Raw genomic sequence first — 22128 nt, 5'->3', positions numbered from 1 at the left:
CTATGGGAATCTTCAGACATTCAGAGTAATTATGAGAGGGCCTCAAATGATTAATTTTTGCTGTACTATAAGGCTGATTCCTCCCTATTCTTGCCACAGCCCATCTCCCCTGCCTGCAGCTGACCTTTGACCCAGACAGGAAAGCAGCAGGCCCTTCCACAAGGGACAAGCTGGTGATTAGCAAAAAAGGAATCTTCTCCCAGTTTCCTTTGGATCCCACATACCTGTTCACATGGCTCCTGGGGAACAGACAGAACGACAAGCACAGAGAAAGTTCTACTCTTTGCATGTACTCTGCCTCCAAAGTGTTCTCCAGATGGAGCAATGCTCTGCAATTTGCTTTGTGCAGCACAGACAAGTTCCCTTTCAAATCATGCACTCGAAACCATGGCTCCAGTGTTGAGTGATTATTTCTCTGATCACCCCCTACTTCAACTTAGTGATGCAAATACCACACTCTGGGCCTGACATTTTAATAACAAATAGTTACAAGGCTGTTCTACCAGTGGAGTCCCGAGGGCGTGCACCTGTACTGATACCATGACAGGATTTGCAGTTGGGCTGGTCAGGAGAACAGAAAATCCTGACTAGGAATCCAGGGTTTCGATGCGGAAGAAGCTGTTGGATGTCAAGGAGTCAAAAAGGCAACAGAGCAGCTCCTCAGCCTGGGGAGAAAAGAAAGCAGGGTGGGGGCAGGCTAGCTTTTACTGTCTGTGTACCAGGTAATAAGTGTATCTGGGGCTGAATCCATCCTGATGCAGAGGGGTGGATTAGCCTAGCAGAAGGGAAACACCCTCCAGTTATTATTATGACACAGACACTTTCAGGGCTCATGTTTTCAATGAAAGAGAAGCAAAAATGACATGCACAAGGTGCTGAGTGGGAAATCACCTAAAGACATCCCCTAGGCTCCTCTTCCTCCCACCCCTTCCTTCCAACCCCAACCTGGCTCTACTGGTCTGGCTGGCTACCATATGGGTTTGTTCCTGATGCTTCCCAAAGGAAGGGAGAGGGACAGGTTGGGGGCAAACAATGCAGTCAGGTCATTGACACCAGGCAAGACCTGGGGGACAAGGCCCTGCTCACCTGTATGGGGACTGGGACAGAGGGAGTGCCTGTCTCATGGACTCCCATCCAAGTCAGTGAGTGCATGATGGGGCCTGAAGAAGAGCTAGGAGTCAGAGGGTGACATTCTGGGCTGTGCCTTTCAGAAGGGCAGCACAGAGCTCATGTCCCAGGGGGTGGGCAGCTAAACTGGCTTCAAGCCACCTTAGTGCCTTCCCCATCCTGGGCTCCTCTACAGCCCCCAGAGTTACAGAGAGACCTCAGGGTTTGTCTACATTTTGGCAGCCTCTTGGGGATGCCCTTTGGGCCACAGCACTGCCCAGCATCCCTGCAATGCTACTTGCTGAGGCTCCCCCCAACATGCCCCCAGCCCTGCCCTCGACATGTCCATACGCCAGGTATTGTAAGAAGATCCTTGGAAGATAGCATTGTGGCTGTCTTTCCTAGGGCCTGCACTAGGGGAATCCTTCTCCTGGAAGATATGGGACTTTTAGGGCCCCTTTACAGTGGTCTGACCCCTTTCACCTGGCACAAAGAGGCTGGAGTGGGGGTGAGGATCTCCCCAGAGTGCTCTGGAAAAAGTCCCCCACTCGCTGCTCTCACAACCCCAGTCTCTTCGCTTGCTAGTATTTTTTTCCCTTCTATTCCATGTCTGTTTTTTTCCCTTCTATTCCATAGAGTTTTTCTGATGCAGGTGAAGGGAGGGAGAAGCTAAGACAGCCATCTTGGCTGCTGGCTCGCAGCAGAAAAACTCCCAGAGGGTTCGGGAGCCAGGCAGAGCTGTGGGATTAGAGCTGTCACTCAGAGGAGGCAAGTTTGCACATTTGCTGTACAGTTATTGATATCTGTACAGTGTCCAAGCAAAACTTAGCACTCTGACTGGCTAACAGCGGCTAGATCGGGGGGGGCAGCAGGGCTCTTACTTAGCATACAGCTAGTAGGAAATAGCTGTGTCCGCAGTTATGCAAATCAGATGGCCAAAACCAATCAGAGTGCATGGAAGTGCCTAACCAATGTATAGGTCATTCCAGCCTGACAATTCAATTCCAGTGTGATATATACATACACATTACCATGTGCTTTGTTAAACAGAAAAGGCAGCAGAATCCTATAGGGAAATAGCATTCCTTCCCCACATATTCGAGTGAGTCTCATAAAACAAAGCAGCCACCACTCTCTTTTTGGAGCAGTGCAGTACATCTGCCTGGTCTTGGTATACGATCTTAAAGGGTAACCTAATGATTCATAGTACCTTACACAGACGGCCCATCCATCACACTAGAGAGAATTCTTTCCCAGGTGTCTGGCTGGTGGTTCTTGCTCGTATGCTCAGGGTCTAAAACTGATCGCCATACGTGGGGTTCAGAAGGACATCTCTAGATCAGAATGGCAGAGACCCTGGGGTTTTTTTGCCTTCCTCTGCAGTGTGGGACATGGGTCATTTGCTGGTTTGAATTAGAGTAAATGGTGGATTCTCTGTAACTTGAAGTCTTGAGGACTTCAGTAACTCAGCCAGAGGTTATGGGAGTATTACAGGAGTGAGTGGGCAAGGGTCTGTGGCCTGCACTATGCGGGAGGACAGACTGGATGATCATGATGGTCCCTTCTCCTGGCCTTGATGTCTATGAGACTATGAGTCAAATGGGCAATCCCTTTTCAGTACTGTCCGTGACTTAGCTCCACTGTCGAAGGCTGCAGCTCTGCTCAAGTGATCTGCTGTAAATCTTAGCTTCTCTTACTTAGCCCTGCTGCCCTTTGCCTGACATCGTATTGTTTCTCATTAGCTCTGACCTGGGAGGTCTGGCTGGCACTTCGTAAATTCATCAGCAAGGGACCAGGGGGTCAAACATAGTTTCCAGGGACATCCTTTGAAACAGTTTAAACTCATTTTTCTAGGAGTTTGCTCCTCAGGTTTTGCTCCATCATTTCTAAAGCTACCTGAGCAAAAGACCCCTTGACAATGGGAGATGGTATTTCCCACTGTGCATCTCTATCCAACAGCAGGAAGCACCATGGCTGGCACCGTCATCAAGGGGACACTATTTTCTACATTGATTGCAAAATGCTGCATTTGCTCTTCTCAGGACAAAGCTGAAGGCCTCATCAGTAAATTCCAGTGGGCCTGCTCCTGCTCCCACTGAAATCAATGGGAGTTTTGTCCTTGCCTTCAGTGGAAATGAGATTGGGCCCAATATGCTGATTGGTGGAGAGGCTGGGCTGAACACATGTATAGCAATGGAACTTGTCCTGGCACAGAAAACATCCCAAGCCTCTTCATCATGGGCTGATTGCCCATTTATTGGCACAAGACAGAAGAGATTTTATATCAGACAGCTACAACTAACATAATTTCCAAAGCAAATCAGAGGGTATCCCAAATACCAGTGGACAGCCCAGAACTGTTGTCCTGGCACATTACATGGCAACAGTTGACCACCATTGGCAGCAGCAGGTATGATGGTGTTATATATTCGTAGCTGGCTTCTAAAGATGGGCTACCTAAGAGCTGAGTTTGCAGACTTTCCCAGGCTTTGTATCACACTCTCAGTTCAGCATTGGGGACCTGCACTGCCTGTCAGGGGCAACACAGAACACCTGGTGCTGGAAACTACAGCTTTACAGCGCCAATTGTGGGAGTTCACACCTTGGCAAGAACACAGACTTGGGGGTGCCGTCCCAGCTGTATCTTCTGAGGCTTAACCCTTAGAAGGCTGGTGCTGAATGTTGATTTTGGGGAAAATCTGCCATCTGTTGTCAGCTCCAATGAGAGCTATGCCATGTTGCCAAAACATCTGACACTCTCCCTTGCTTTCCCAGACAGGCTGATTTGCTGGCTACCATTTCTCATGCAGTCCCAGCTCTTTATACCCCTTACACTCCTTGTTCAGCCAACACCCTGCCTCCAAAGCTCTTGTCTGGTTTGGAGCTACTTGACACAATCCATGTTTGCAATGTGCTGTTGAGAAAACAGCCAGCCAGCCCATCATTTAAAGGGTTAATGAGCTCACTGCCCTTCCCCCACCTGGATCAGTGTGAGGACTTCTAGAATTTTAATGCCAAGTGGACGATTTTCTATCAAAACTATTTTTCAGTGGAAAATTAGGTTTTCAACCAAATGAAACTTTCATGAAAAGTATCCGATTTATGTGAAAACCTGTGCTATTTTGCCAAAAGGACAATATATTTCTATTCAAAATGGCACCGCAGCATCTTGTGGAAATTGCAGTTTGGGAGCCTTATGCTCCCATTCTCTTCCATGGGCTGAGATCTCTGGCCAGACGACATCTCCCTTGATGCACCACAACCAGGGACTCCCATGATGCACCCCTCCTTCCCTCATCAAGAGAAAGTTTCATTTTTGTTCAAAATTTCCACCAAAAATAAAAGCTGTTTTCTGACCAGCTCTACAGCTGTTTTCTTAATCTACAGCCAGCAGAACACAATGGAAAGAAAAATGGTTATTTTTGTGGACCAGGGCCTCCTCCACTTGCCTGTTTCTCTGTTTGGGGATACAGAAGATGCTGCATGCAGTCCAGCACAGCCTGCTTCTGCCAGCGGCCACTGGGGAGAGAGAAAAAACAGCAAGGGAGAAGCAAATGTTACTCTGCTGTCTAGGCTGTCGGAGTCTGCAAATGACCTCGCTGAGGGGAGGGATATGTTCTTTGCCAGCAGCTCAGGCCATGTGCATCTGTTGCTGAAATTTTTTACACAGATAAATCCAGGGCTTTACAAAGCTTTGTATAAATGGATTGAGGCTCTTAAAATATAATCCCTCAGACAAACGGTAATGACCAGTGATGTAACAGAGTCTCTGGGGAAGTGGGGGAAACAGAGAAGCTCTGGTGGAAAGCAAAGATCTCACACAGGGAAATTCTAAAGGACTTAGTTTTAGTTTTTTCCCAAATACCCAAGCCTTCTGGAGCCACTCTCAGAACCAAGAGGTCTCCACTAGTCCTCGCTCCTCCCACTCTCAAGCCAATCAAAGCCTGAATCAGCCAGAGGACAAGGACTAGAGGTGCTGGGTAAGAGTTTCAAAAGCACCTTGATTTAGGAGACTAATGTCCCAGTGAAAATCAGTGAGGCTCCCTAAGTCACTTGGGTGATTCCCAGCTCCCACAACTAGGTACTGAGCTTGGGTGACAACATCGGACCCCCTTCATAGCTGGCCAATGTCTCCAAATGGCCTACCAATGTATTTTTAAAGATCTGATAGTTTTCCAGCATTCTTGTGTGTCCATTCAATAAGAGCAGTATCCTGATGGTGTTATCCAAGGGGATGCTGCACAGCAGTGAATTGGCCTGTTGTGCTGTGTGATGACCCTCATGCGTGAGCTCTGCCAAGTTCTTGGCACAACAGAGCCATCAGAAGAAGCCAGGTGCATGTAACTGCACATCACATTGCAAAATATTAGCCTGTAGTGTTGAGAAACTCTGCCTCCTGGGGTCAATGGGTTAATTGGTATGATGATAATTCTGTTCCACTAATCAGTCCCCGTGGGGGGTTCTGTTTGTTTTAGCACATTTACTCCTCTACCAGGCATTTGTGGTGATTTATTGAACAGGTTTATTTTTTATTTCACTCTCTGGTGTTTGTTTGAAATTGGTTTTCCATGGTAAATGCAGAATCTACACAGATTTTCTCCTAGCAAGTTTATTGATTCAGCAGTTTATTCTCAAAGCAAGACTTTATTTTGGAGAACTCCCTGTGTCTTTGCAAAATAAAATCCCAAAGCCATCCTTACTGCATCCTTGAGAGACCCCAGCACCTGGCTGGGGTGTTTAGGATGTGTGACTTCAGAAATTAAAAACTCTCTAAGATGCTGATGCATACCCCTGCCCCAATAAATAATGACAAATGTGTGGCCTTTGCGAGGTAACTGCCCTTAGGAGAGGCTAAACTGGAAATGAATTACAGAGAAGACAACCCAGCCCCATGATTAGCTCAAGAGCTCTCTGGCATTTGGCTGATGTGGTGTTGTCCTTGCTTACCTGTCCAGCAGGGACTCAAAGCAAATAATGGCATTGTCTCGCTGTGCTGCTACCACCAGACATGCCCCGTCCAACAGGGAATGCTGCAAGGGAGGGAAGAACACCAGGCTGGTACTAAGACCACTTAAGTAACTCTGCGATTGGCTGCTGACAGCACAAGGAACACCTTGCGCGCTGCGTGGGGGGATGAAAGCGATGGGGCAGCATGCTCTTTGAAATGCCTGCTCCACCAGAGTTCAGTTGTTACTCATTCACCTTGGGCTTTACATTTTTCCTAGTCATTTCTCTCTGGGCGAGAGGCAAACTGAGGTATTGAAAAGAAACTGTGGCCTCAGGTGTGTTACTCAGACTGCAATAGCAGGAGGCTAGGGAGTTCCCAGAAGGACCTGTCTCCTTCTGGCAGGGGGAGAGTGACTGCTGTAATGACTCCCTTTGGCTCAGCACGATCAGGCCTGTGTGGAAATATACCAGCCCAGCCTAACTCTGTTTGAAGACATTCGTCTCTGATTGGGGAAAATAATTTCTGGGCAACCCTACTGGTGCTGCTTAGCTTCCATCATACTACCCACCCCTTTGTCTTTCCTATAATAGCTGGGGATCTTCCCTGGTGCATGAGGGACTTGTATTCTTGGGATAACCAAAGGGAAACAGGATGGTGCTTAGTCTAATTGGTTGCTAGATGTAATTGCTCTTCTATATACACGTACTTTAAAGGGATAAAAAGAAAAGGAGGACTTGTGGCACCTTAGAGACTAACAAATAAATTATGCTCAAATAAATTTGTTAGTCTCTAAGGTGCCACAAGTCCTCCTTTTCTTTTTGCGAATACAGACTAACACGGCTGCTACTCTGAAACCTGTCTTTAAAGGGATAGTGTCAGTTTAAAAATCACGCTTAGAAAATATCTTACCTGCTCTTGCTACAGTAATAGCTAAGACCCCTCAAGCTAAAAGGTCAGAGGCAAAAATATTTGTCTGTATTTTCTCAGTTGGGTGACTGTGTGCATTTGACAGTCCTTTGTTTATAGCCACTTCCAGGGAACTCATTTCGCTCCACTGTTTGCTTTGTGCATCTGACAGCACTTTCTTGTATAGTCCACTTCCCTGCTTCATTCTAGTCAGCTCCCTCTATGGGTGTGTCTATCATACAGCAGCCAGGGAGGGGGTCAAATCCTCAGATGGCATAAGTAGGCATAGCTCCATGGACTTCAACAGCAGTCCTCACATGCTTAAGTTAAGCATGTGCTTAAGTGCTTTGTTAGAGGAGGGCTCGAGTTCTCAGTCCTTTGCAGGATCGAGCTCTGAATAGCTATGTGTGAACACACTGGACTATCCTGAAGATTACTATTGGGTACCTCAGCACCAGAAAGCTAGTGACAATCTGGAGGGAGTTCAGAGATAAGCAACTAAAATGACTTGGGGGTCTGGTTTCTGAGTAAAACCTATGAAAGAGTTAAATATGCTTAGATTGGCTAAGCGAAAACTAGGCGGCTGGGGACAAAATCTCCTCCCAGTAAATCAAGAGTATAATCACCAAGAAGAGAGAGGGATTAGTTAGCATAGCAAAAGGGAGATAGGGATTAATGGAGTGAAATTAACAACAGGGAAATAGAGGCTGTATATATCAGGGCAAACGTCCTCCCTGAACCTGCGGCCTAGACTCCCAAGAGAAATTGGGGATGCCCCTGTAATTATAACTAGCCTGGAGTCAAGACAAGCAAGTGTAATAAGGCACAATCATGCATTGATAGGGGGATGTACTCGAAGGCCTAACAGGGATTTGCCATCTCAGGAGTCACAATTAAGTGAAACTAAAAACTGTATAGACTAGCAAATGGCTCTTCTTGTTTGGGGGGCAGAGGGAGGAGTAGCTCCATTGTTCCATACCATTGTCGAAACATCGCACCCCTCAGTGCTCAGTGTCTCAGAGATGAGGTGAGCCTGTGATTTGTCCAGCACGGTGAGCCGTATTCCTGTCACTGTGAAATCTCTGCCAATCAACTGGTCTAGCAGTCCAAGGTAAGGCGGGCGCTCTGAACCCCGAAGGATTATCCCGGGAAGTATCAGGCAAGTGGTTTGGCAGAGTGTATCAAGCAATGGCAGGTCTGATGAGAAAAGATCAAAACACAACAGATTGTTGTTTAACATTTTTTTTAAAAAAAACCTTCTAAACACCCTCTCCTCCCCCAAACAAACTAAATAACACAAGGATCAGAGGTTCATGCAATGTTATGTTGTGTAGTTGCTTGCAGATGTGATTGCTCATCCCAAGATGCTGAACTGGTGTGTGCGTGCGTGTATGTGGTGTGTAGATAGTTAGACAGTAGTAATGACCCCATTTTCAGAGACATCAGACCAGGAGAGCGCCTGATTTATTACATGAGCTACTATTCCATTTAATTTCTTCCAGGCAAACAAATCTGTTAATCCATCTGGTTTTATAATCCAAACATGTCATTCTGATCAGAAGCCGAAAAGTTTGGTGTGTTTCATATTTCCCTATGATAAATCTGTTTGTTTGTATAGGCAAAAGCTTTGTGGATTTGATGAACAGGAGCCAAAGGGACAGGTTTCTGTGTGTGCAATAGAGCCCTCTAGTGTCCAAGACGTGGATGCAGCATCTGACTTACTAGAAGCACTTACTGTAGTGCCTGATGGTTTAGTGGCCACATGTCCTTGCCTTCTCAGGACAGTCCCACTCTGGAGACTGTCTCAGAAACTGACGTATGGGTGTATTGTGTCAATCCAATATATTTCATTACTCTTCACTCTACTTAGACAACCTCAAAGTAAAGGTGTGACATTTACGAAACAGCACCCGGGAGCTAGCAGGATAGATTCCAGGATTCGCTGCCAAGACTAGGAAACAAAGTGCTGCATGCAGCTTGCAAAGCATTCCCCCGGCTCCTCAGGGAGGTGTTTTACTTGCAATAACTCTTTTAAATCAGGAAACAGATCAACAGTTTGGGACCTATGCTATAAACCTGGCCCTTTCTGACTGTGCAACTACTCAGAAAAAGGTTCTGCATTATGAGAAAGGGCTGGGAACTACTGCCAGGAAAGGCCTGAACTGGAGAGATCCTGATGGTGTCCTCTCAAGCAGCCTTGTCTGATATGCCTTTGCATTTCCCATCTGCCCAAGCTGAAATGTTAGATGGAAAATAGTCACTGATTGAACTATCCCCAGGTGGGAAGGTCAGCAAACAGCCAGCAGATAGCGGTGCATGGAGCCATCAATTCACCAAGCATGCTCCCCCTTATGCACAGAATTACCAATACCTTATTCCTGCAGCTCCTTGAGAACAATCTGGCACAAGCAGAAGTGACCTGTGGGAGTGAGTAAAGTTAAGGGCTAGGTCTAGTCCTCCACGCTGAGGGATAGTTAAGACCCATGCCTCTGTGCAGCCTGTCCCTTACTTATTAATGTGCAAGGCAGGAAAATGGGCACAGCTGAGAAGATGTGGCCTTAAGTGTGCTCATCATGCTAATGAGGCACATGGGCCCTGATCCGAAGTCCATGGAAAAGGCCTGGCATTCAAAGGGTTAACAGGCCTGAACTACTTTTGAGTAGTTCTTTCCAGCTCCGAACTGTCTCTGCTTTCTGAAAGGACATCAAGAGCGACTTTGGCTGACACCAGATGGTTTGTCTTGCTGGCCAACTAATCAATAGCAGTTTGAGGCCTATAATGAGCAAGCTCTACATATCCTTACCTAGACTATGCTGCTGCTTGGAGCCCAGGAAATTGAGTTGCCTTCTTGTTTCATGTTTTACAATCCTGTGCCGCTTGCTGATTTCCGGTCTGACTATCGGGTCACATTTCATGTTACAAATCTGCAGGAGGGAAGGGGAAAGGCACATCATGTGATTGGTCTCCCACAGTATTCTTGCCAGCAAGTTAAAAAAGTATGGATTGGATGAATGGACTATAAAGTGGATAGAAAGGTGGCTAGATTGTCGGGCTTAATGGGTAGTGATCAACAGCTTGATGTATAGTTGGCAGCCGGTATCAAGCGGAGTGCCCCAGGGGTCTGTCCTGGGGCCAGTTTTGTTCAACATCTTCATTAATGATTTGGATGATGGGATGAATTGCACCTTCAGCAAGTTCGCAGATGACACTAAGCTGGGGGGAGAGGTAGATACACTGGAGGGTAGTGATAGGGTCCAGAATGACCTAAACAAATTGGAGGGCTGGGCCAAAAGAAATCTGATGAGTTTCAAACCGGACAAGTGCAAAGTCCTGCACTTAGGATGGAAGAATCCCGTGTACTGCTACAGGCTGGGGACCGACTGGCTAAGCGGCAGTTCTGCAGAAAAGGACCGGGGGATTACAGTGGATGAGAAGCTAGATATGAGTCAACAGTGTGTCCTTGTTGTCAAGAAGGTTAACGTCATATTGGGCTGCATTAGTAGGAGCAGTGCCAGCAGATCAAGGGAAGTGATTATTCCCCTCTATTCGGCACTGGGGAGGCCACATCTGGAGTATTATATCCAGTTTTGGGCTCCCCACTACAGAAAGGATGTGGACAAATTGGAGAGAGTCCAGTGGAGAGCAATGAAAATGATCTGGGGGCTGGGGCACTTGATTTATGAGGAGAGGCTGAGGGAACTGGGATTATTTAGTCTGCAGAAGAGAAGAGTGAGGGGGGATTTGATAGCAGCCTTCAACTACCTGAAGGGGGGTTCCAAAGAGGATGGAGCTAGGCTGTTCTCAGTGGTGGCAGATGACAGAACAAGGAGCAATGGTCTCAAGTTGCAGTGGAGGAGGTTTAGGTTGGATATTAGGAAACACTATTTCACTAGGAGGGTGGTGAAGCACTGGAATGCGTTACCTAGGGAGATGGTGGAATCTCCATCCTTAGAGGTTTTTAAGGCCTGGCTTGACAAAGGCCTGGGATGATTTAGTTGGTGTTGGTCCTGCTTTGAGCAGGGGGTTGGACTAGATGACCTCCTGAGGTCTCTTCCAATCCCAATCTTCCGTGATTCTGTAATCAGGATGGGTGAAGCTTAGTAAACAGCTATTCAGGAAAGCTGAGAAGTGTTTTGTCAGGATGTTGCATACACCTGTAATTGCCAGCCTAGGAAAGGCCCAGTCATATAGTTGGGAGCTGAAGGAACGCTCTGCATGCATTACCCCTTCTTTGTGGTTAATTCAGGACGGCGCCCTGTTATCCTTTTAAAGATCCTGCATCCAAAATCCTTGCCCAGGCCAGACTCTCTAGTCTCCAAGAATCAACCCACTGGCATAATGGTAGCATTTCTAGCTCCCTAACTCTTTGGATGCGAGGATCATACTGGAAAATAAAATCAGAATAGCTACCAAGAAAGTAAAGGTTTCTCATTTCATTTTAGCTACAGGCAGCCTAAATTGTTTTTCACTGGTGGATTAAGTTCCTGACAGCCCAAACCATTTAACCCTTGCAGTGCTGGTACATATGACAGGTAAAGGGCCCCACTGTTTAAGATGGTGCCATTATAGGAATAGCTTGTGTGGAGATATGTTGTATGTCCTAGGGATTGGTGCCATCCTTTTGCAGCTAGAAGCAAAGAAAGGGTCCATCTAACACAGTCTTTAAGCACTGGGTTCTCCCCTCCTCCCACTTGCCTTTTCCTGCCTCTCAACCTTTATGACACTGGCTAATTCCCAGGTGTGCACCACCTACAGGACTGATCTGGGGTTTATGTGGGGCCCCCAGGATGGGGAAAAGGGAGGGTTTGTGGTCACTGAGAGGCAGGTCATGTTGGGACTTTCATGAGGAGCTAGTTTGGACTTTCCTAACCAACCCACTCTCTTGATGTGACCTGCCTCTCCCCGAGGCTGTGTCTGTGTGGCTCTCTCCTTTAGGCTGGGAAAGGGCAGGGCACAGGCAGGAGATGGGAAGAGCCAGCATGAAGGCATAATGGGGAGTTGGGGACAATGGGGAAACAACAGGAGCTCCTGCTAGAAGAGGGGAGAGGTTGCTGATAAGTGTCTTTGTTCCCAGTCACAGATTCATAGATTCCAAGGCCAGAAGGAACCACTGTGATCATCCAGTCTGGCCTCCTTGTCTAGCCTATCCCTCTGTGGCAGGCACTAACAATGTGTTGTCTGTAATGTTTTCAGGACAGATGCATTTGGGAGAAAGTGTTGTTTATGAAAGTGCAGGCCTAGCAGCTAGTCCCAACATAACCTAGCCAATCGCTGTACAGGCTGCACAAGTCTACCATTACATGTCCTCCTGGCCAGCAGCCCTTTGTGATCCTCTACTTCTCAGCCCCTGAGCCCCCTCACAGCTCTGCCAGCACACATCACCCCTGACCTGCAGCCCCTGGCTATTGCAGCCCTAAGATCTCACACAGCTGTGCCTGTGCACCTCAGTTTGGGACCCCACAGAGCTATTTCAGAGGCTGGAACTCTTCTGAACAGAGACTGCAGATGATTGCAGACCACATGGTGGATCTGGATAAATGCCCATGCCGGACAGAACCATCGCATTTTAATTTATTTCCTAACTCCCATGTGAACCCTTTGCTTTTGAGGTGGATGGTTAGTGCAACAATTCATTGTAAGAGCATTGATAAGCTATTACCAGCAGGACAGTGGGGTGGGAGGAGGTATTGTTTCATATTCTCTGTGTGTATATAAAGTCTGCTGCAGTTTCCACGGTATGCATCCGATGAAGTGAGCTGTAGCTCACGAAAGCTCATGCTCAAATAAATTGGTTAGTCTCTAAGGTGCCACAAGTACTCCTTTTCTTTTTGCGAATACAGACTAACACGGCTGTTACTCTGAAACCTGTCATTGTAAAACCTAGCCCTTTGCTGCCTTGTTTTCCCATCTCCAAGCACTCCCTGAATAGGAAGTGTTCAGGCTAATTTCAGGCTAGGGGAGTCTCTCCGTCTGTGCATGGAGCTCTTGCTCTTCTATATTCCCCAAGGTACTTCTGTGTCTTTCTTGAAGGTTTAGTGTCTCTCGTTTCCCACTGCTTTATGTCCTTTACTCTTGAGGCCTTACATCACAGCTAACATCTTCCCAGCCAGGGAGGACTGGACAGGACTTCTTTTACAGCCCATCAGTTACACTCCTTAGTTGGTAGGAAAGGTTGCTGGAGTGGGCCTGAATATATCCTCTGGACAGGAGCTGGCAAGGATTTCTGAGGCACATACAACCTTTGTATATAAGAGCAAACTAAGTGCATTGCCTCTGCAACACTCCCAGCTCATCCCAATCTCACCAGCAAGAGGCTGGGAGCAGAAAGATAGTTCATACAGGTGTTTTATTCTAAATACTCCATATATGGAAAGAGAAGAAGAATCTCCCATGCCATGTACTGCATGCAATTTGAAGAAGCAGGGTTTCACCTGGCTTTCAGTTGCTCCTTCCCCAATGCAAGCCTGGTTCTCCACCCATGCATTCAACATTGAATCTACTATGAAATGGAATGGGATGGGGATGACTGGGTTTTTGTTCTAGGATGAGGCTCCTTATCCCCCAGGTGTTATATATTCTAACAGGGGTCCTCCAGCGCAGTATTTCTTGCAAGACAACCACCCAGAGAAGTATTTCTTACCAAGTAAATGTTTACCAAGTATTTTTCTTCCCATCTGTTTTGCAAATGGGATTCTCTTGAAATTCATGTGGCTCAGGGAAAGCCCTGAGAAAAAATCCTTCTTCCACGTCATTCCCTGCAGCTTTCTGTGGCTCTGTGCAATTGTATGGTGATGGGGCAGAAGGACTGGGAGAATGCCATAACACTTTAATTAGCTTCCTCAGTATTGTGCCTCAAGAAAAGCCCTGGAGCATGATTTTCAGAATGCTGCATACCTCCATGTCTAACTCATGTTGATGGGAGTTGCAGATGCACAGTGGCTTGGCAAATCAGACTCTTGTTTTCTACCCATTGAATGTCGGAGAGGCTGGATTGCTGCTGTCTGTGACTCTCGTTGCCAGTAAGCCACTTCAAGAAACACCCCTGTTGACTCAGTTGTGGAATCCTGGTTCTAAATCTTCAGACCAGAGCACTCATGTTTGCTCAGTGTAATTGGCCTCAAATCCAGTTTAGAAAAACCAGTCAGATACTCTGGGTCAGCTTATGTTAGTGCTCTATGGCAAGAATCATGGAATTGGAGGACTGGAAGGGACCTCAAGAGGTCATCTAGTCCAGTCCCCTGCACTCATGGCAGGACTAAGTATTATCTAGACCAGGGGTCTCAAACACACGGCCCACAGAGTTATATCCTGTGGCCCTCATAGGCACCGACTCTACCGGCAGCCAAGTTCCCCTCCCCACCATGCGCGCCATGTCCCCCGCTCCTCCACATACCTCCCAGCACTTCCCGCCGCCAAACAGAGTGAAGCGGGAGGAGCAGGGATGCGGTGCGCTCAGGGGGGGAGGTGGAGAAGAGACGGGGCCGGGGCGGGGATTTGGGAAAGGGGTTGGAAAAGGGGCAGGGAGTGGGAAGAGCTGGGGCGGGGACTTTGGGGAAGGGGTGGGAAGAGGTGGGGCAGGGGTGGGGCCTCATGGACTAGATGAGCAGTCTGAGGTATGAAGTTCAGCATGTATGATTCTTTGCTGTGAGTAGTTGGGAAGAATGTTTGTTAAAAGGGGCACTGTATTTTGTATGAATAGTTACTTTAAAAAGTTCCTGCCATTACAGCTATGTTGATAGACTGTTAGTGTAGATCATCATCAGTGTTACTGACCACATAAGGAATAGTTACAAGTGTTTACAGTTTTAAAAAAGTTAATACATTGACTTTTAATAGCATACTATATTACTCTTCATTTTTTTCATTTTTGACTATACTTTTGTATTGTTGTATGAAAAGGTTTCAGTGATGCAGTCCTCGGGCCAATGTACTAGTCCTCATGTGGCCCTCATGGTGATTTGAGTTTGAGATCCCTGATCTAGACCATCCCTGACAAGTGTTAGTCTAACCTGCTCTTAAAAATCTCCAATGATGGAGATTCCACAACCTCCCTGGGCAATTTATTCCAGTACTTAACCACCCTGACAGTTAGGAGTTTTTCCTAATGTCCAACCAAAACCTCCCTTGCTGCAATTTAAGCCCATTGCTTCTTGTCCTATCCTCAGAGATTAAGGAGAACAGTTTTTCTCCCTCATCCTTGTGACCTTTTATGTACTGGAAAAGTGGTATCATGTCCCCCCTCAGTCTTCTCTTCTCCAGACTAAACAAACCCAATTCTTTAAATGTTTCCTCATAAGTCATGTTTTCCAGACCTTTCATCATTTTTGTTGCTCTCTTCTGGGCTTTCTCCAATTTGTCCATATCTTTTCTGAAATGTGGCACCCAGAACTGGACAAAATACTCATTGAGGTCTAATCAGTGCAGAGTAGAGCAGAAGAATTACTTCTTGTGTTTTGCTTACTGTTAACACATCCCAGAATGATGTTTGCTTTTTTTGCAACAGTGTTACATTATTGACTCATATTTAGCTTGTGATCCAGTATGAACCCCAGAACCCTTTCTGTAGTATTCATTCCCAGGCAGTCATTTCCCCATTTTGTATGTGTGCAACTGATTGTTCCTTCCTAAGTGGAGTACTTTGCATTTGTCCTTATTGAATTTCATCCTATTTACTTCAGACCAGTTCTCCAGTTTGTCCAGATCATTTTTAATTATAATCCTATCTTCCAAAGTACTTTCAACCCCTCCCAGTTTGGTATAGTCCACGTACTTTATAAGTGTGATCTGTATGCCATTATCTAAATCACAGATGAAGATATTGAACTGAACCAGACCCAGGCCCGAACCCTGCAGGACCCCACTCGATATGCCCTTCCAGCTTGACTGTGAACCACTGATAATGCCTCTCTTGGAACAGTTTTCCAACCAGTTATGCACTCACCTTATAGCAACTCCATCTAGGTTGTATTTCCCTAGTTTGTTTATGAGAAGGTAATGCGAGACAGTATCAAAAGCTTTACCACAGTCAATGCTTAGGTAGACGGAAAAGGCACCCATAGGCGGGGTACCAGAACAGGGAGAGCCAGGGGACCATGCCCCCCCTCTACTTTTTACTGGCCATAAGGGTGAGCAATGGGGGAAGGGGTGGAGAGGAGCAAGTGGGGGGTGGGGTCTTGGGGGGAATGGGCGGTCTGAGGGTGGGGCCTCAGGGAGAATGGGTGGCACGAGGGCGGGAGCTCAAGGAGAACGGTCGGTGCGAGGGTGGGAGCGAGGGCGCGGGGGGAAGGGGCAGTGCAAGGGTGGGAGCTCAAGAGGAATAGGCGGTGCGAGGGTGGGAATGAGGGCACGGGAGAAGGAGTGGTGCGAGGGCGGGAGCAAGGGCACAGGGGGAAGGGGCGGTGTGAGGGCGGGAGCTCTAGGGGAGTGGGCGTTGTGAGGGTGGGAGCTAGGGTGCGGGGGGAAGGGGCGTTGCAAGGTTGGGAGTGAGGGCATGGGGGGAAGGGCCGGTGTGAGGGCGGGAACTCTAGGGGAACGGGTGGTGCGAGGGTGGGAGCGAGGGTGCGGGGGGAAGGGGCAGTGCAAGGGTGGGAGCTCAAGAGGAATAGGCGGTGCAAGGGTGGGAACGAGGGCACAGGGGAAGGGGCAGTGCGAGGTCGGGAGCGAGGGCATGGGGGGAAGGGGAGGTGCGAGGGCGGGAGCTCTAGGGGAATGGGTGGTGTGGGAGTAGAAGCAAGGGCGCAGGGGCAGTGGGGGTGGCCTCGGGGGAAAGGGCAGTGCAAGGGTGGGAGCTTAGGGGGTAAGGGGCGGTGCAAGGGCGAGGGCAGGGGCTCAGGGGAAAGGGGCAGTGCAGGGGGGCAGGGACACAGTTCAGGTGCCTTTGGCCACCCCACTTTTAGTGTACTTCCACCGCTCCTTCCCATAGGGAATATAAAGAGGAAGAGGATCAGAGTCCTGGGGTACTAGGGCCACAATTATTGCTCTGATAGAGCAGGACATTCTTCAGGACAGGGCAGAATCCTACCTCTTCTTCCTTTAGCACCCAGGAATCGGCACAGCACAGCCCTTCTGGAAAAAACAACTTCATATCTCGGACAGCAGCGTGATAGGATCTGGAGCCTGACAGACAGACACAAGGAGAGGATTCTATCAGGCCAGGAATTAAACATTCTTTAGGCTCACACTCATCTACCTGCAAGACTGATGGCGTGCAACTCACTGAAGTAATTGCTTTAAAGGGCAGCTGTTATATACAGTCACCGCAAACATTTAAAAGCATGATATTTACATTTGCTTCATTGTCTTCTTGGTATTTTGATTTTGCTCTATTATTTCTCAGCTTTGTTCTTCATACAAAACAAGACTCCTTTCATTTCCTAGCAGGGTAATAATGGGACTCATTGGAGGTAATCAGTGAAACAGTTCACACTGCGGTGATAATCCACTACCATGGCTCCCATGCTGTCTAGATCACATCAGTCAGGTGTTATTGGATGGGAGGGAGCTACTAATGATCTCAGTAACACTGGTGGTGATAACTTACAGTAGCGTAAATTCTTTCCCTTTAAATATCAGCCACTCCCAGAGGGAATGAGTGTCATAGCTGTCGTCATCACAAGCACCACTACAACAGGTAGTTATACTGGGAACACAGCTGAGATAGTCACTCTGTTATTACTTTAGTGGCTCAGTATTTTCATCAACAGGCACAGCTCAGACACGAGGCATAATGTGTTATTTAATCATGCCCCACTCTGCACCTCTGATGATGTCAGGATTTTGGAGAGGGGGACAATATGGGTGGGGGGGACACAAGAGGAGGAGGATGGACTTGTGGTTAAAGCACAGTACTGGGAGGCAGGAGGTCTGGGTCCCAATCCTGGATGTGACACTAACAGACTTGTGAGGTGCTGGGAAAGTCATTTAACCACCACATGCCTCAGTTTCCCCTTCTGCAAAATAGGAATAATGAGATTTTCGTACAGCACAGGAGTGCTGTGAGGCTGTATTTACATTGCTTGGAAGACACTGGAGAAAGAAACATTATTCCCCTGGACTGGAATTCAAGCAGATTGTCGATATGTCGGGGCAGACCCATGATTCTGGGATGCAACAGTTCTCTGTACCAAAGCCTGCTACCCTCTGGAGAATGGTCACCATTGCAGGCTGCACAGTCTCAAAATATGAATATTTATTTGTGGTACAATAGCTCCCGGAGTCTTCAGTCAGTACAGACATAACGTGAGAGACAGCACTGGCCCCAGCAGTTTATAATATAATGATCACTGGTGCGTAAGTCATGCTGCCAGCTGCAGAGCCCTTAAGCCTGATTCGCCATTGCCCTACACCTTGTGAAAGTCATTTAAACCTCTGCAGAGTGGGTGTAAAATGCTCCCAAATCAGAACAGGAGACTTTTCCAGCCCCTTTGCACAAGTGTAAATGATCACACAAGATGCAGGGCCACAGGGCATCAGACACCCTTGGACCTTGGTGTGGAAAAAGAAAGTCCAGAAAAGAAGGAAGTGGTACAGGCTGGTCAACTGCTAGTATTAAAACTGCATGGCTCAGTTTGGTGCCATCAGCAGAATTCTACCTGTGTGTTTTGCTTGATTTTTCTTGACTACTCTAGGGACTGCTGCTATGGGAGAAAACCCACACAATTAGTGTCTGCTCCAGTTTGTTAAGAAGACATCTGGCAGGGAGCCAGAAATTTGCCTTTGTCTGGAGCAAACATAAGGGCACTTGGTGTTTTTTCATATGGCAAAGAAATCTTCTTGGGTAATCCCCTCTTGATCGCTGATCGGTCCAAGCTGAATGCTGCTTTTCCTCCTCAGTGTGTCAAGCGCTTTTTCCTTGCTTGGAGGAGGGGTATGATGAACTGATGAATGCCCTGCTTCCAAAGATGGACTGCTTCTTGGCACAGCAGGGTGGATCCTGCCCTGCCTTGACAAATTACAGAGTACACTGTCAACTGTATTGCCTTCCCTGGAATGTGTGGAAGGAAGCTGTTGTGTGCCAGCCAAATTAGACTCAGCTCCAGTACACTGGTGTGTAATCTGGTGTCTGCATACAGGTGTACACCAATTCTGGGTGTCAACTAGCCCAGCTATGTGACTGAGGAAATGGATGGGACTAGTGATTCTAAGGGACCCTTCTGCAAACATTGTGTGGGCTGTGTGATCTCTTGAGGAATAGGCACTCTGGGGCCAAACCACCAGCTGATGTAAGTCAGCATGAACTCCAGACTTCATAGGAGATACTCTGATTTTCTGAAATACTTTGACCTTTTTGAACCATGCCTGGCGAGGTCTCATTCACAGAGTTTTCAGGATATGTAAATCTATCAACCTGTTAGGAACTTGAGAAGTGGGGTTTTCAGGATGGGTTTGCGCTAATTAAACAGTTCTGAGTATTTCTTCAAATCTTTCAGGCAGGTAAATCCTAATCTTCAGTTACTCCCATGGATGGGATGGTCTGAGTGGAAGTGGAGACGGATTTCTCTTGGTTTATCCATAAACCCAAGGACTGGAATAGCGAACAACTCTTGAAGGATGAACTGCATTCCTTGAGGCATCCGTATAGGGGAAGATGCGGATTCTCTCTCTTTGCAAGGGAGCTGCTGTCGGAATGAGGCAGTTGGTAAATACTGTGTATGTAACAGAAAGGCCAAACAATAGAACTCTGTATTGGCACAGATCCTGTTGGATGCAGAAAAGATACTTCCCATCTGTAAGCTGGCCGGATGGATGGAAGTATGAGTCTTTGAAGCAGAGAGCGGCAAGCCACCCTTATGAATTTAGAAAAGCTCTGAAGGAGACTGTCATCATCCTGACCTTGAACATGCAGATCAATCTGCTGAGTGCCCTCAAGTCCAGCAAGGAGAGGGATGGGGAAGGAGGGTGATTTGGTGACATGGAGTGGAACTAAACAGAAAAACCTAATTAACCTAATGGGGCTAGAGAATGGTACCTATGGAACCAAAATCCATGTGCCTTCTAAAGCTTACTGATTTATTTTAACAAATTTATTTGAGCATAAGCTTTAAATAAATTTGTTAGTCTCTAAGGTGCCACAAGTACTCCTTTTCTTTTTGTGGATACAGACTAACACGGCTGCTGCTCTGAAACCTGATTTATTTTAAAAACTATTCATGTGTCTAATATCTGATTTAGCTATTTGACAACCAACTCCAACTAGGGAGAAAGATGAGAAGACCATAGAGTTGAAAGTCAAGAGATCAAAGGGAATTCTGACTTACCACTTTGATGGCTTTGGCCAGAACCGAGGCTGCAATGGGGCTATGCCTGTTTATACATCTCTACCTAGAATTCTGCACAGCCACTACACAACAGCCAAAGCTTTCCACAGGCTTCTGGGCTTTGGTACAGTGTGGAGGAGCCTCCCAAGGGTTGCTCTAGACTGACAATGCTTGAAGAAATAGTAACAGTGTATGTTTGTTTCTCTTGGCATATGTGAGTCCCCCAAATAAATTTTTCTTAACTTGGAGACCCACCGTAAAATCCATTTTGGACTGAGCTGGCACCGTACTGAGCCCTCCAAAAGCATGGGTCTAGTGTTTGAGCCAGCGTAGGGTCCTCTGGCCCCAATAAGTCTACCAGCTTCTTTACAGCATTCTGTCTCTGCAGGCACAACACGAGGGAGGAACCAGAGGTGAGGTAGCTGCAGTGAGCTTCCAAAATTGCAGGCTCCTGAAAAGAAAAGCGGGGTGAGAAAGAGATTACACTGATTCCTGTTGAGTATTAGATACACCTGGCAAACTTCCAATGGCTAACAACATCCATACCGTAAGCAAACACACTGGTCAATCTTCCCTGCTTCCTGTCCTCTGTACACTATAAATGGCCATGATCTCTTTAGACAGAGCTGCCACAATATCCCCCCAAGATCACCAAACCAGCATATGTGCACATGCAGCCCACTGGAGAGTGTATGTTACAGGGCCCACTCTGCACCCGATCCTCAGAGAATATGAGTCTGTTACAGCACCAGCTAGGGACCCTTGTCTGTTTAGCTCAAGCTGTAGCAGCTTTCGCTTTTAGCTCTGGAAGCCCCTGGTTCAATCCAACATGGCAGCTTTCACACACACACACATACATACATACATAGGTCTAGTGGTGTTTTAAGATAAATCCTTTGGAAGAACCAAAACAAAACCCGGTTTCCCTGAGGATGTTATAATATTCCACTCTGGCATATGTGGTCCATGGCCGCACACATCCTCAGTTCAGGGAATATGGATAGGGAGAGAAGGAGTTAATTCATGGTTGGTAAGGAACACAATTTGCTACAATGCAGCTTAGACATCATTTTCAACCCTTGTAAATATCTGGAGAAAACTCCTTTTCCAGCTAATAGTGAGCATTCCCCAGTGGACAATACACTGTATATATAAATCTTCCCACTGTAGTTTCCACTGCATGCATCTGATGAAGTGAGCTGTAGCTCATGAAAGCTTATGCTCAAATAAATTTGTTAGTCTCTAAGGTGCCACAAGTACTCCTTTTCTTCTTACTGTAACAAGAGTGATCAGGTAAGGTGAGCTATTACCAGCAGGAGAGCGGGGGGATGGGGGGTGAGGGGGAACCTTTTGTAGTGATAATCAAGATGGGCCATTTCCAGCAGTTGACAAGAACGTCAGAGGAACAGTAGGGCGGGGGGAATAAACATGGCAAAATAGTTTTACTTTGTGTAATGACCCACCCACTCCCAGTCTTTATTCAAGCCTAAATTAATTGTATCCAGTTTGCAAATGAATTCCAATTCAGCAGTCTCTCCTTGGAGTCTGGAATAAAGACTGGGAGTGGATGGGTCATTACACAAAGTAAAACTATTTCGCCACGTTTATTCCTCCCGCCCCCCTCCCCCTAGCCTACTGTTCCTCCGACGTTCTTGTTAACTGCTGGAAATGGCCCACCTTGATTATCACTACAAAAGGTTTTTTTTCTCTCCTGTTGGTAATAGCTCACCTTACCTGATCACTCTCCTTACAGCGTGTATGGTAACACCCATTGTTTCATGTTCTCTGTGTATATAAAATCTCCCCACTGTATTTTCCACTGCATGCATCTGATGAAGAGACCTGTAGCCCACGAAAGCTTATGCTCAAATAAATTTGTTAGTCTCTAAGGTGCCACAAGTTCTCCTTTTC

At 47.0% G+C, this 22128-nt stretch overlaps 1 protein-coding gene across 11 annotated transcripts in view; it reads right to left on the bottom strand.

Annotated features, from left to right (window-relative positions):
• Positions 1-443: 443 nt before the first annotated feature.
• DNAAF8 (dynein axonemal assembly factor 8) overlaps positions 444-22128 on the bottom strand; it is a 150689-nt gene continuing 129004 nt past the window's right edge. For 8 of the 11 annotated variants that reach the window (XM_075132866.1, XM_075132867.1, XM_048866109.2 and 5 more), the window contains 7 exons: positions 20473-20668; positions 16983-17077; positions 9765-9885; positions 7941-8158; positions 6055-6137; positions 4557-4626; positions 444-665 (listed from right to left, as the gene is read on the bottom strand). In XM_075132866.1, the coding sequence (XP_074988967.1) occupies positions 588-665; positions 4557-4626; positions 6055-6137; positions 7941-8158; positions 9765-9885; positions 16983-17077; positions 20473-20668 (861 nt within the window). In that variant the 3' untranslated portion in view covers positions 444-587. Of the gene's footprint in view, positions 666-4556; positions 4627-6054; positions 6138-7940; positions 8159-9764; positions 9886-16982; positions 17078-20472; positions 20669-22128 lie in introns of those variants that run through there. The other 3 variants (XM_075132869.1, XM_075132870.1, XM_075132871.1) reach the window with 3 other exon arrangements.

The sequence above is a fragment of the Caretta caretta genome, chromosome 10 (assembly GCF_965140235.1).
Source record: "Caretta caretta isolate rCarCar2 chromosome 10, rCarCar1.hap1, whole genome shotgun sequence".
NCBI classification, from domain to species: domain Eukaryota; kingdom Metazoa; phylum Chordata; order Testudines; family Cheloniidae; genus Caretta; species Caretta caretta.
This window is presented reverse-complemented; position numbering and strand designations above follow the sequence as displayed.